Raw genomic sequence first — 14,945 nt, 5'->3', positions numbered from 1 at the left:
TCCTTGATTTGTAAATGTGCCTTGCTTATAACTCAACTATAGTACAGAACACTGGACATTAACATTATTTGTCTGCATGTCTGTTTTAATCACTAGATCTGCCAAACTTAGCTAATCAGAATCATGTGGAAAGTTCGTAACAATATAGATTTCTCAGCCAGACTAGTAATAACTGCAGTAGACTGTTTGGTATGTGAGGACTAGGTCTCAATTCTTCTTTTACCTACCTTTATTCCAAGAACAAACGTGTTCAATTAATAAAACAACTTCTCTAAGAAAATAATATTCAAACAAAACAAATTTTGTCAGTGCCCTTTATTCACATGAACTTATTTCCTTACATGGAATTTACACATTTATTCGAAGAGTTAAACTGAATTCCTATAGCTTAAATAAATAGCTTATAGTGGGAAGCAGCTGCATAGCACAGGGAGATCAGCTCAGTGATTTGTGACCACCTAGAGGGGTGGGATAGGGAGGGTGGGAGGGAGGGAGATGCAAGAGGGAAGCGATATGGGAACATATGTATATGTATAACTGGTTCACTTTGTTATAAAGCAGAAACTAACACACCATTGTAAAGCAATTATACTCCAATAAAGATGTTAAAAATAAATAAATAAATAAAAAATAGCTTAAAGTAAAAATTTTAGAAAATAAAAATTCATCCTTGGTAACACCTTGTGGTAACATGGGACCAGAATACAACATCTTTTTGTGAATTATTAATTGTCTGAAGAGAACAAGTAAAAGAAAGTAATCATTGTTTTGGTTACCTAGCTTTTAGCTTATTTTTGGATTGCATGTTTAAATTTCAATGATTATCAGGAAATTTAAGTATAATATTTAGATTATGATAAACTTGACATAACACATTATACAAAATATTTAATCACTACAACTTTAAGATCTTTAAACAACAATCTTTTGAATTTAACCTCAGATTCCTTTGAAAAACATGTATGAAGGCTATCATTTTTCAGAAACACAAAACTTTTATTGCTTACTACTGCCCTCTAGTGAATTACCAGAAAATCAACAAGGCTAAAGAGATCATATCATTTAAAATGCTTCCAGGTCAGCCATAATTGCTTCCAATTTTATTTGTTTCAACTTCCAAGAATAAATCACCACCTGTATTTTAAAAGCCAAATGTTTTAAAAGAATATATGCAAACTACAAACATTTCTAATACCTTCTTGCCCCTGTAAGAACAGCACTTTTCCCTGCACCTCTCTCTTCTGTGAAGGATGAGTTTCCAACCTATTAGCCTTGGATTAGAAAGGTCAACGCCAAGCACTGCCTGTAAACTGAATATATGTCCTGCATATACTTATAACACCTATTATTCAAGGACACGGATGCTGTCATGACTAATGAAACAACTCACTAAACATGTATTCAATGAAGATTTCCCTTTTAAATATTCATTGATTCTAAAATATACATATATTTTTTCACATTTAACATCAGTGAAATTCGGATGCATCTTACAAACACTGGCTAGGCAGAAGTCATGACGTAGTTGTCATTACCTGCACATTCACAAACTTGGTCACAGCTGGTTACATTATAGTTACTTCTCCAGTGGAGTGACCTGCGTTCTTGGTACAACTCTTGAGTTTAACTGCCACTTACCACGTCTTATAAGATAGTACTACGATTTGACATCGAAGCAAAAAGTTAATGTGTAAGGAAAGACAGAACAAAGGAGCAAGCAGTGAAGCAAAAGTTAACCGGAACAATGAGCATGATTCTGTATTTTCTTGCAAAGCAACAGTCAAAGGCTTTGTAAGCTTAAGAAAGGAAGATGCCCAAAGTAGAAGACATTCTGTACTTTGCTACTTAGGTAGCAAAAGAAGAAACAACAACAAAACAACAACAAAAACAGCTTAAATTTACACAACAGGTGTGCTAGCAGCTTCAAAGAAAATCCCGGAGACAAGAATGGAGCACCCAAGAAGAGCCGTTAGCCTCAGTTCTCTTGATCGCATAAAACAACCCTGTAGAGTGAAACACGGACATGAACAGCCTATTCAAAAAAGTGATTCAGAAGACTCACATTCCAAATGTGAAGTTTTAGGAATACCTTTACAACTTATTGCACTTATATTTTCCTTATCTTGTATGCAGAAGAGTGATATGACTTTTTTTTTTATGTAGGTAAGACTAAAACACTTCTCTCATTAATGTAAAACAAAAAGTATGAATGATTAGAGAGCATGGGCAGGGCCTTTTCCTTACAGTGGTACATAAGGAGCATCTTGCAAATCAGGTCACAGACTCAATGAAGCATACTATCACATAGAAGGCCGAGAAATTTAATTTTTAAAGTAGAGTTCTGTCTTCAAAGATTATTGAGAACCACTGCTCTATTTATTTCTATTTTCAAATCCTTAATTTAGCACTCTGGTTTTCTTTAATACATTGGTCTACATTTATAGTAAATTTATATTGATTAGCATAAATATATATATAATTCATAAACTCCTGGAAGACATGTTCAATTTTTTTACTGATAAGTGTACATAATAAAAAGTTCAGTAGTCACTGTCTTTATAGGCACTTCAGTGCTCCGTAAGATACATTTTGTATGAAAATAGCACTATTCAACATTTCCCCACTTGGTGGCACCAAAAAATTAAAATGTCTGCATAAATATCTGTGTCTAGAGGTTTGTTTGTTTGTTTTTAATTTAAAATGTAGCAGATCCCCTTTCAAGTTAAACTGAAAACAACAGGCAAGATAACATGTCATTTGACATTCTTCTCCTAAAACTGAGTGCCCAATTATTTGGCTATTCCTTGAGATGTGGTACAGTGGATATAATCTTGGTAAAATTTAAATAATCAACTAGTTTCTAAACTAAACAACAACGCATACCTAAGAAATTCACATTCAAATGACACATACATTACAAAAACTTCTGTAGTCTCAATACTAATAGCTACAGATTCAATAACAGACATAATCTTACCTTTAATAATTAATTCCTTGTACTCAGGGTCAAAGTACTCTAAGCATTAACTTCCCACTTTTGGTACATAGTAAAATTAAACCTCTTCTATTCCCCATGCATATCTATTATACCCTCATTCATGTTCTGCTCCAATTCTTGAGTTTTCCCTAACTACTTAGGAGAAAACTTTGCTTTCACAAGCAAATATGATAATTAGTACCATTAGCCACCTACCAATAATAAAACCACTTATCAGTAAGCAGTTGATTTTCAACTATTTTTTAATAAAGTCTGAATAAGTATTATTGGCCCATTTTTCAGATGGGGAAGCTAGGATTCAGAAATTACATATTACATAAAGACTCACACTCATGGCTAGTCTTCAGCTATGCATACCACGCTCCCCCTTAACCGGGGTCTTCTCTACCCCACCTAGGTAGTAAAACTGGCGCGACTACGGTTTGGTAGCAAAACATTCTTCCGCCCAGTTCTGAGCACATTTTGTAGTGCTATTTAGATGATGTTTATCTGTCTATCCACACCCCCAAGAGTAACCACCATCCGACTGGGAATGTCTCTTGGACTTATTTACCTTTCCATAATCCACATTCTCACTGACCATGACACAACTGCTGTTAACACCTGGTTTACTTTCACTGTGAGAGGAAAGCGGTGGAATCTATAGCTTGAACCACATGAAACTGAATATTCCACAGTTTGAGCTCCTAGTGATTACTGATTTGAGTGGCCAACAGATTCCAAGACTTGATGAATTGTTTAATTAAATCCTCACAACCTTATTAAATATTACTCCCACTTTAGATGGGAAAGTAGTTCAAGAGACCCATGGACTTAAAAGGGACCCACATTTAAGCCTCTCCCCCAAGGATCATAACGGTACTGCTTATGCTACTTAAAAAAAACGCACACGGTAACTCCTAGGTAGGTAACCCCTAGGCAGTCTCACCTGGTGCCTATGACACTGGACCCTCCCCCTTGGGCTCAGGCCTTTGGTGGCCCCTCCTACCTACTCAGTATCGTGTCTTTCTGGTTCCCGCCATCAGATCCTCTGATTGTTTTATCAATGGCCTTCAGCCCAGCCCTCTGCATTCTAGAAAAAGTAAAGCTCTTCTAAGGCTATCTTAACTAAGTCAGTATGATTATTATATTTGGTTTCATTGCATAAATGATAATTTTCACAGTTTCCATTTGAATATACACTATATTAGTTTGAAATATTTATCTTTACAATATCGCTCCTACAGGGAAGCTCTCTTTCAAAGAGTTTTAACAACTTCACACATTTTTCCCACTCCCACTCATCAGCCCTAGAGCTTACTGAATTCAGACCCACCAGAGTAATACTGTTAAAATGCCAGTCAGATCCTATTACTTTCCATTTAGAACCCTCCAGTAGCTTCTAATCTCAGTCCGAATGAATTCCAAACCCTAACGAGGGCCCATGAGGAGCTTCAGAACACGCCCCGTGGCTGCCTCCCACCCAGGCTCGCCAGGCTCCCCAGTTGCCTGAGCTCCCACACGCCAGCTTGCCTCCTGCTGACTGTCTGAGCACAGCACCGGGTGCCCACCCCAGGCCTTCTGCCCTCACCTGCCCTCGCGGCCGGCTGTCCTTCCCCCTCACTCGGGTCTCTGCTCCAAGGTCAGAGAAGCTAATCCCGACCTGCCACTACTGTCTGTCCCCTACACGGCGCTGTGCGAGCGCCACTTGGCCGTCAGAAGACAACTCTCCGTGGGTCTCTCATTTCTGCACATCTTGCAAGCCGGGCACTAACTGCCCTTTTTTTCCTGTACTATCTTTTCAAGAATGTTTGTGCAGCAAATAGCCTGGGAAGACAAAGACAGTATTCCTCTGGAGCGAGAGCAGGCACGTTTCCTGTCCGTTAATAAAGACTCAGCTTCCCTACACTCAAGGGTCCTCAGCTCTGTGACAGTCTCGATGGGTGCTCTTCATGTCGCCCCATGGGAGTCGGGACTCAGGAAATGGGTGCAAGACAACGCGCTCCCGTGGCTGCTGCCATTGCTGCGCAACAGAAAGTTCTTCTCTGACCAGAAGTCTTGCACCTTTGACCAGCATCCATGGAACTGTAGCAGACTACAAGCTACAAGCAGGGTAAAATCGCAGACTCTTCCTGGTTCCTGAGGATGACCTTACATGTTGGTTTCCTCTTTTTCTGTTCCTTTCTCCTGACTCACCTTTCATTGACTGTTATATCCTCATCTCCCTATACTTCTCGAAGCACTTTTACAAAAAGTATCGTTTGACCTTCAAAAATCCCTAAGAGGCATTTTTTTATTCCTATCTAATGGGGAAAACACTGACCCAGGAAGGGTAAAAGACAAACCCAAGATCAGCATAACAAATCAGTCACAGAATAGCAATTAGAGTCCAGGTCTAACTCCTAATGTGTTATTAACTTGTGAATGTTTCCTGAAAGACAATTCACATGTAGTATACATATTCTCTGAGATGGGAAGATAGTTACCCACCGATACATTCCTTGTGTAGTAATACATGAAAAAAGCAAAAATGGCAATGAATAATAAAACTGAATACTGAAGCACCTGAAAGATACTAAAATGCATGATTTTAGACTTCTTTTATTATACATTATGACACTTGAATGATTATGCAACAAAACCAGATTCTGCTATCACACTAATAGCCCATTTCTTTTATGTTTAAAGGGAGACACTGGAACAATACCCAAAATGTTTTCTTTATAACCAGCATTTTTCATCTTTGCATCAATCAAGAATGCTCTAAACATAAACTCCATTAATCTGAAAAAGGTTCCATATAATTTAAAGCTTCCTGCACAACTCTCTTTTGGGAGGCAAGTAAGAAGCATTTTTACTGGCTTTTCCTCTGTAATTTGAGCAAAAAACTCAAAAAGCACTCTGCATGCAAGTTTGTCAGGCTATTATAAGTCATATCGTACCATTCCCAGAGAGACCAGAAAAAAAAAAATCAAAGTCTCTGAGAGTATAAGATTAGATTCTTTATACTAGAGATATATCAAGTGATGTAAAATATCTGATTTTAAAAGCCCTATATCCCCATATAGGATAAATCTACTGAATCCATAACAGGTACTGATCTATGGTTCAGAGTTCTAATATGCTTATAAATCACTAAGTCTATTATTGCATAGTATATAACCACTTCAAGGTTCACAAGTTATAAAGTTTGTTTCTGAATATTAAAATTCACAAATACAGATAAAATGATTATGACCAAGTAGTTAAAAATCTACCCTCCTCTCAAGAAAAATGAAGAAAGTACTAGATATTAAAAAGGAAAACAGAGCTAAATTGAATATACCAATAAGGTAACAAAATTGCATCATAAAGTGATTCTTTAATTTTAACTCAATTATTACCATTATACTTACTGTGTAGATTATAGCTGCCAACATTCCAATCAAGGTCAGAGAACTAATGGAAAACGACAAGGCAGCTAAACCATCTGCAAAAGAAGAAAAACACTGTTAAAAATGTACAGCTATTCAAATGTTTATATTCAACAAATCAACAGGAATATAAAAATTGGGTTTCTTACACATTCCAAAGGAATAAACCCAGTATGCATTACCCCATCCTTGAAGTGCTAACTCCAAGTGGAAAGGAGTTTTTAAATAGCTCTTCATAAATGGATTTGTTAAAGATCTTTCAGGCTAAGACTTTCTTTCTTTCACCTCTTAAAATTAAAGAGGGAAATTACTGCCAAATTATTGAGCCTAAAAGGAAATCAGCAAAATACCAGATGCTCAAAAGTTGGCCAAAAAAATGCCCTGGCCTTGCTCAAAGGCAGCCCTCGAGAAATAACATGATGGGAATGCCACTGACCTTGACCCTGTCTTCCCCCTCCACTCAAACCCCTAGTTCCTCTGTTCTTAAATTTCAAGTAAGTTTTTAAAACACAGCCTAGAACTAAAATCGTAAAGAGTTTACTTCCCTCTTTAACTTGAAAGGTGCTAGCATGCTCCCTTAGTGAGGGGGGGAGAAGCAAACAAACAGAAAATAGATTCAAACATAATACCAAAATGGGAATACAATGCTAACAAGTTAGATTTAGGAAACTTTTTAAAGGAAGGCCAATGAGTGAGTAGTGAGAGTGACGCTTTCAAATAAACATACCAGATAATACAACGAAATATGCAAATTTGAATATTCTTAAATTGGAGTAATACTAATTGTTCTAGTTTTAATACAGGTTCTATTGGACCTGTATTGATCTAGTTTAAATGCAGGTACTGTGGAACCAAACATAATTTTTAAATTAATTTAATGTATCAATCTTAAATAATAATAGAATGACCCATCTTATTAAAACTCACATCTCAGTTTTAAAATAACACTTAGAGAGAGCATATTATTAACAAGTTCAGAAACTATTAAAGACAAATTTTTAAGCCTTAATTTTTTTAACTGTAATACTACATTTTATTAAATCAAAGACCATTGGTGCTGTTACTTTCTTGATCTTACTAGAAGTATCAACAGAAAGTATTCATACAACTAGGAGAGGTCTGGCATTTGGCTGATAGCAATTTTAAGGTACCTCCACTTACAAAATACATCACAAAATCAGAGATATGAAAATGTATAAAAATATGCATCTTAGAATTGATAAAGTGGAGTGTTCTGCTAAGATATCTGGCTAATCAAAAAGTTGATATTACTAATAGTGATAAGCAAAATGTACTCTAAAATATGGTGTTTAAGATGTGAGGTTTTTTAAATGTTAAGACTAAGGAGATTACAGCAAGTACAGTAATGTTACCTATTATAATCACTGATTCAAGTTATGCTAACACTCAAAGACTAGCAAAACTGATAGAATAATGTTTAGGGCAGAAGAGTAGTTACTAAAGAGACCTGAAGGAGTTAACTGCAGGAAAAGAAGCAATTTATTTCTCAGCAACAGGCTCAGGTACATAAATCCTGACATGCAGTATCAGTATATGCCAGACCCGCTATCCGTATTCTTGCTGGTATCAGCAAGATATTAATGGACCACAATTTACAAGATGAAATCTTAAGTGGAAAGCAAGAAAATTAAGAAGTTGTACAGCAAAGACTCCAAGACCTAATTTAACCATCATTTAATATTGTAACTGGGTAAAGAGAAAGTGCTGTTCAAAGAATGTACAGTACCTAATAAAAAGAATAAATACAAAAGCAATACGAATTTTCAGCATAATGTTTATAAAATAAGTTCTCTAGCTTTCTTTGAAAATAGTTCAAAGGCACATGAAATTCTAAGTAATAAAATACACATTCTTATTTGATATCAGCTTCTAACACCAACTATATTTTTCGATGATTAGGCAACTTTCTTAAGCTAACTTCCTAAACCTGCTTTTTAGTTCCTCTCTAAAAACCAAGGTCATGTTGATTAAGAGGAGGAAAACTTAGATCTTCTGGTGAGGTAAATTTATAATAAACTATTATTTCATCCACATAAAACCTCTGTATTTATATTCCACAAAAAGATTACTTAATCATGATCAAATAGCAATATACGGTTCTCTCATTTAAAAATTAAAAATAAACACCAATATATCTAGCACATTTCTTTAACATATTATTCTATATTATCCTAAGTGAATTAAAGACCACATAGAAATTATAAGACCTTTACCGCTAAAATACTTTGAAGATTACACTGTCTTTTCAACATGGTAATTTTATGAAGAAGTCAAGAGACTGGGCTATAGAACAGCTAGACAGCTAGAAGTCTCAGTAACACAAAGTTCCTAATTTGTCTAACATCCTTTTAACCACAGGTTAAAAGAATTATGAAGTTAAATTTTTAACAGTGTAAAAATAGACTACTTATGAAAAAAGTTGCAAGAGTCATGAAATATGAATTATTACGGACTTTATTTTTTAAAAGAATACTTACGACTACTTCCAAGTTCTTCAAACAGGAACTTCACCTTTTCCCACTCTGTAGAATTTTTGTTATCGGGAAGATTCAATGGAACAAAAGCACTATGAAGGAGAAAATAACTCTTTAATGGTTTTAAGGACAAAAGGTCAAATAAAAGGAAATGACCTGAAACTCAATTTTTAGTAATTTTTTAAACCAAGATCAACTTTCCCCCCAAAAGAATGAGCAAATCAAATCTGCACCAAGTACAGAGAGGTGTGAGAAGTTGCTTATCTATGTGTTTACCATATCACAAATTTGTTTTAATGGTTTAATTACTGTATTCAGTATAATTACTTTCCTTTGTAATCCTGTGTATTTTATTTTTTGCATTTAAAACTATTTTGAGAAGGAGCCATAGGCTCAAGATGGTCAAAAAGGTCCACAGCACAAAGCAGGTTAAGAATTCCTTCGTTAAATCAGGAGAACAGAATATAAATATTAAGTAATGATTTCAGTATATTTATATGCATAAAAAAGAACAGAAAGGAAATACACCAGAATTAGCAGTAAATATCTCATTGTAGAATCAGGGGTGCTTTTTTACTTTCTTCTTAGTATTTTTCTGTATCCTTCAAGATTCTACCTAATATACATAATGAAAGTAAGTAGTTTCTATTTATTTTTCAATCGACAGCTGAGAGAAAGAGAGAGACAGACAGACAGACAGAAAGGCGCTTTATTATCTAGCTCAGAAGCAAGAATAGATTAAAGGAGAGGGCTCAGTATCCCTTAGATTGTGTATACGGAGGATCAAATAGGAATGTAAGAAGTAACTCTAATATTACCTCCTTTCCAACCTAATTTTAATTGTAAGCAAAGCAGTAACATCTATCCTTTTTTGTGATGAAGAAATACTGCATGAGTTCACCTATTATATATTAAAGTACCTGCCTGGATAATGTAAGTAAAACAAAGTAATTATTCTAATTTTTAAAAATTTCAAAAACCTTTACTCCTTGGTACTACCGATACTTTTTATTCTTATAAAAAGATGAATCATCAGACATGTCATGAGGTTATTTAAATTTCTAACTATTTGCACTGACATCAGTTTACTACACTCTTCTCAATCTTGGAGATTTACTTCTCACTACTTTTAGAAAGAAAAGTGATTACTCACAGGGATAGAGCAATAAATGTAAAGAGCTCATTATCTGCTGCCCTGGTTATAAAATCAAAAACAATTAAATAAAAGCAGAGGGTGGAATCAAAAAACAAACTCTTGCATATTATACTTCTATAATGCTATTAACTTATATATTAGCATTGAAACAAAAATATAAATCAAGCAAGAAAAAACTACCTATGTAATAGCCCTCTATTTTATTTGAACAGTTTTTTCCAGATATATATATATATATTTTTTTTTTGAAAAGTATATTTTGAACTTGTTAGTTGGAATAACCACTTCTGTGAATATGGGGAAAAACTTCTATGTTGTATAAAATATCATCTAAAGTCTATTAAAATAGAAATACGTGTCACAAATACCTAAAACTAGCATTCCTACTTAGAACATTCAGTATCTATGTCAGTTTTAGGTAATCAGACGTTCTGTCCAGAGGTAGAAGAAAAGCAATTAGCTCTCTCGATCTTGACACTTTCATGTTCTAGCGGCTGAGCAGGGCTCTTGAGCAGTTCAAATATTTAATGAAGAATAACACCAGAGGAAACTTGACTTGACCAAAAAATTAAAATAATAATAATAATAATAATAATAAAAGGTTAAATGGCCCAAACTACGGCCAGAACGACTTCGGGAAAATACTTATTCTGAAGCAATCAGCAGAGTGCTGACATCTCAGCACTGTTATTTTAGGTACAGCTAGAGCGGCAAAAGCACAAACCCAAAGCAGCTTCCTCAGCCCCCTGGCCACCAGCGCTGTAGAATCCAAGAAACAGACATAAAATGCCTTCTCATAAGCTAAGAGTAACATCCATAAGCAGAATTCAAACGAGTTACAACTAAAGATGTCTATATGTCCTGGGCAATAATACTCAAAACATTTAACAACCAATATGGCAAAGGCATTAACCAATCAACGGACGCTGGCCTTGGTCCTGAAGACCCTGCTAACCCGGGCTTTACCCTTTGACTGGGCCGAGGGTGAGGTAAGAGACTCAGGAAGGTGGAGCATTTCAACCTTTTAACGACCAGAAGGGCCCAAGCAATGTTCAGGGCCAAATACCAGCCCCGAAGACAAAGACCTGCCGGGAGCACCTGCTAACAGATGCAGAGGCCGCTTCAGCCAGACGAGCCTGGACCACAGCCAGAGTCATTTTGAAGGGGAGGCAGCAGTTATAAGATTCTCAGGCCTTTACCAAATGGTGACGGTCCTCAAGTAACCGAGAGTGTAATGGGAGTTGCGTGGTAGAAAGGTACAGATACTTTCTTCATCTCAGTCCCTCTCAAAAAACTGGATACAGAGAACCTCAGCTTTCAAAGACACACAATGCTAGATCAAGATAAGAACCGGAATCTCGTGAGATTATAAATTTCCCTTAGGCTCTTAACAATAGTAAAACTGCTTAGAAAAAATATTTTACATCCCATCTGACTGAGTGAATTAGCTTAATACAGATTATCTCTTCAGGAAGAGACAAAGGAAAGGCTAATGAATTTCAGTGGATACGGAATTGAAATATTGAATTCAGCAGAACTGAAAATAAGATTTTCACCTCCTACACTCAAATGCCAAGTCCTATTTATCTTCCAAATAGCCTGTGTCTTCCCCTCTGCTCTCCGTAACTACTCTAGTTCAGGCCCTCACCTCTCACCTGAACTACAACAGTGGCCACTAAGTGGCCTTCCCAGTTACCATTTATATCTCACTCCCTGACCAACTCCCAAATGCCCCTTCTGACGCGTCCTTCAGTGTTATGACCAATTCACACGTATTTGCTTTCCCGCGTTCACACACCAACACATACACATCTGCCCTGCCTTTCAGCTGCTCAGCAGGATAAAACGCAACGTCTTAAACACTCTAAGTAAGACCCAGAGTCCACCTATGTGGCTAAGGTCATGGTCTGTCACTTGCCACCGCAAACACTTGAAATGTCACATCTTACATTTTTCTTTTTTGTACCGAGGGAGGGAGGATTAAATTTACATTGTACTTTTTATATCATTCTTTAACTATTCCATGCTAACTTCAGTCTCTCAGTTACCATATGTTATAGACTCAACCGTGTCCCCTCCTCCCAAAACTACTATGTTGAAGTGCTAACCCCCAATGGGAACGGTACTTGGATACAGGGCCTTCGTAAGGTAATTAAGGTTGAATAAGGCCCTAAGGGTGAGGCTCTGATCCGATGGGATTGGTGTCCTTGTAAGAAGAGGAAGAGACACCAGGGCTCTCTCTCCCCGCCGCCAGCAGAGAGGACAGGCCGTGTGAGGACACCGTGAGAAGGTGACCATCCACAAGCCAAGGAGAGAGCTCCCACCAGAAACCAAACTCACTGACACCTTGACTGTAGACTTCTAGCCTCCAGAACTGTGAGAAAACAAGTGTCCACTGTTTAAGCTAGCCAGCCTGCGGTATTTTGTTAAGGTAGCACAAGTAGACTAATACAGATTTTGGTACCCTGAAGCGGGTTGCTACTTTGTAACAAATACCTTAAAAATGTGCATGTGACTTTGGTACCCAGTGATAGGGAGAGGCCTAAAGAGTTTTGAGGTTGCATGCCAGAAAAAGCCTAAGCTGCCTTGAAGGGGCTATTGATAAAAATGTGAATGTTAAAGGCAATTCTGTTGAGGACTCAGCAAGAAAAGAGGAGCGCCATAGAGAACACTTCTATCATCTTGGAGAAGACATACATCACCATGAATGGAATGCTGGTAGAAATATGGACACTAAAGGTCATTCTGGGGAGCTCTCAGCTGGAAATGCAGAACATGTCAATGGCAACTGAAAGGAAGGAGATCCTGATTAGAAAGCGACAGAGAGCTTGGTTGAATTGTTTTGTAGTGTTTTATGGAAGGCAGAACCTGCAAGAGATAAAATGGGATATTTATTTAGCTGAGGAGAATTCCAAGCAAAGTGCTGGAAGAAGCTGGGTGGTTTCTCCTTACCATTTATAGTAAAGGGAGAGAGCAGAGAGATAGGTTAAGCAGAAAGGAAGCAGCCTATCCACACTGCAAAAAGTGAGAAAGGATGTTCCAAGAGTGTGGCTGAGCCACCATCTGGCAAGGAGATCAGTGTGGGTGGAAACCATGGATTTCATCGGCGATCTCAGCAGAAGACAGGAGTAGAGACAGGGCGACACTAGCAGAGACACGGCCAGCTGGAACTAAGGGAACAGAGATGAGACAAAATAAAGGGAGGCTATGAGACTCTGGGGATTCTACAGGACAGGGTGATACTTATTTCGCTGAGAACATGCTTTATCCTTCAAGAAAACCCAAGAATGACCCCAAAGGCAATTCAGTTATCACCAGGGATGCCATTTCTACTGCCCCAAGGGGGCAAGGCTGTTTCCTCCTCAATTTCAGAGGATAGGGTACCCCCCGCCCTCCGCTCAGCTTTGGCTGCGAGGGAGCTGCTGCAGAGTCAAGGGGGCAGGACCCACACCCAGAATCAAGGGGGCAGGGCCGCTGCCTAGGGCCACGGCAGTGACCTGCCCCTCGGGGGCCTGCAGGGCAGAGCGTCCATCCACGATGCTTACTCTTGAGCCTTAAGGTCTGAGGGAATTTGCCTCGCTAGGTTTTGAACCTGCTTGGCTCCCATCACTTTTTCCAAGATGCTTACTCTTGAGCCTTAAGGTCTGAGGGAATTTGCCTTGCTAGGTTTTCAACCTGCTTGGCTCCCATCACTTTTTCCACAATGCTTACTCTTGAGCCTTAAGGTCTGAGGGAATTTGCCTTGCTAGGTTTTCAACCTGCTTGGCTCCCATCACTTTTTCCAAGATGCTTACTCTTGAGCCTTAAGGTCTGAGGGAATTTGCCTTGCTAGGTTTTCAACCTGCTTGGCTCCCATCACTTTTTCCAAGATGCTTACTCTTGAGCCTTAAGGTCTGAGGGAATTTGCCTTGCTAGGTTTTCAACCTGCTTGGCTCCCATCACTTTTTCCAAGATGCTTACTCTTGAGCCTTAAGGTCTGAGCGAATTTGCCTTGCTAGGTTTTCAACCTGCTTGGCTCCCATCACTTTTTCCAAGATGCTTACTCTTTAGCCTTAAGGTCTGAGCGAATTTGCCTTGCTAGGTTTTCAACCTGCTTGGCTCCCATCACTTTTTCCAAGATGCTTACTCTTGAGCCTTAAGGTCTGAGCGAAGTTGCCTTGCTAGGTTTTGAACCTGCTTGGCTCCCATCACTTTTTCCAAGATGCTTACTCTTGAGCCTTAAGGTCTGAGGGAATTTGCCTTGCTAGGGTTTCAACCTGCTTGGCTCCCATCACTTTTTCCAAGATGCTTACTCTTGAGCCTTAAGGTCTGAGCGAATTTGCCTTCCTAGGTTTTCAACCTGCTTGGCTCCCATCACTTTTTCCAAGATGCTTACTCTTGAGCCTTAAGGTCTGAGCGAATTTGCCTTGCTAGGTTTTCAACCTGCTTGGCTCCCATCACTTTTTCCAAGATGCTTACTCTTGAGCCTTAAGGTCTGAGCGAATTTGCCTTGCTAGGTTTTGAACCTGCTTGGCTCCCATCACTTTTTCCACGATGCTTACTCTTGAGCCTTAAGGTCTGAGGGAATTTGCCTTGCTAGGTTTTCAACCTGCTTGGCTCCCATCACTTTTTCCAAGATGCTTACTCTTGAGCCTTAAGGTCTGAGGGAATTTGCCTTGCTAGGTTTTCAACCTGCTTGGCTCCCATCACTTTTTCCAAGATGCTTACTCTTGAGCCTTAAGGTCTGAGCGAATTTGCCTTGCTAGGTTTTCAACCTGCTTGGCTCCCATCACTTTCTCCAAGATGCTTACTCTTGAGCCTTAAGGTCTGAGCGAATTTGCCTCGCTAGGTTTTGAACCTGCTTGGCTCCCATCACTTTTTCCAAGATGCTTACTCTTGAGCCTTAAGGTCTGAGCGAATTTGCC

General features: G+C 38.3%; 1 protein-coding gene across 1 annotated transcript in view; it reads right to left on the bottom strand.

The window, feature by feature from the left end:
* The window catches only part of LMBRD1 (LMBR1 domain containing 1), a 120,387-nt gene that overhangs the window by 56,785 nt on the left and 48,657 nt on the right, over positions 1-14,945 (bottom strand). Inside the window, exons 6-7 of the mRNA XM_036871758.1 lie at positions 8,889-8,977; positions 6,373-6,446 (exon numbers count right to left, since the gene is read on the bottom strand). Coding sequence (XP_036727653.1) covers positions 6,373-6,446; positions 8,889-8,977 — 163 coding nt within the window. The remainder of the gene's footprint in view (positions 1-6,372; positions 6,447-8,888; positions 8,978-14,945) is intronic.

The sequence above is a fragment of the Balaenoptera musculus genome, chromosome 12, assembly GCF_009873245.2.
Source record: "Balaenoptera musculus isolate JJ_BM4_2016_0621 chromosome 12, mBalMus1.pri.v3, whole genome shotgun sequence".
Classification (NCBI taxonomy): domain Eukaryota; kingdom Metazoa; phylum Chordata; class Mammalia; order Artiodactyla; family Balaenopteridae; genus Balaenoptera; species Balaenoptera musculus.
Note: the sequence above shows the minus strand (reverse complement) of the source record. Positions and strands in the feature narration are given on the sequence as shown.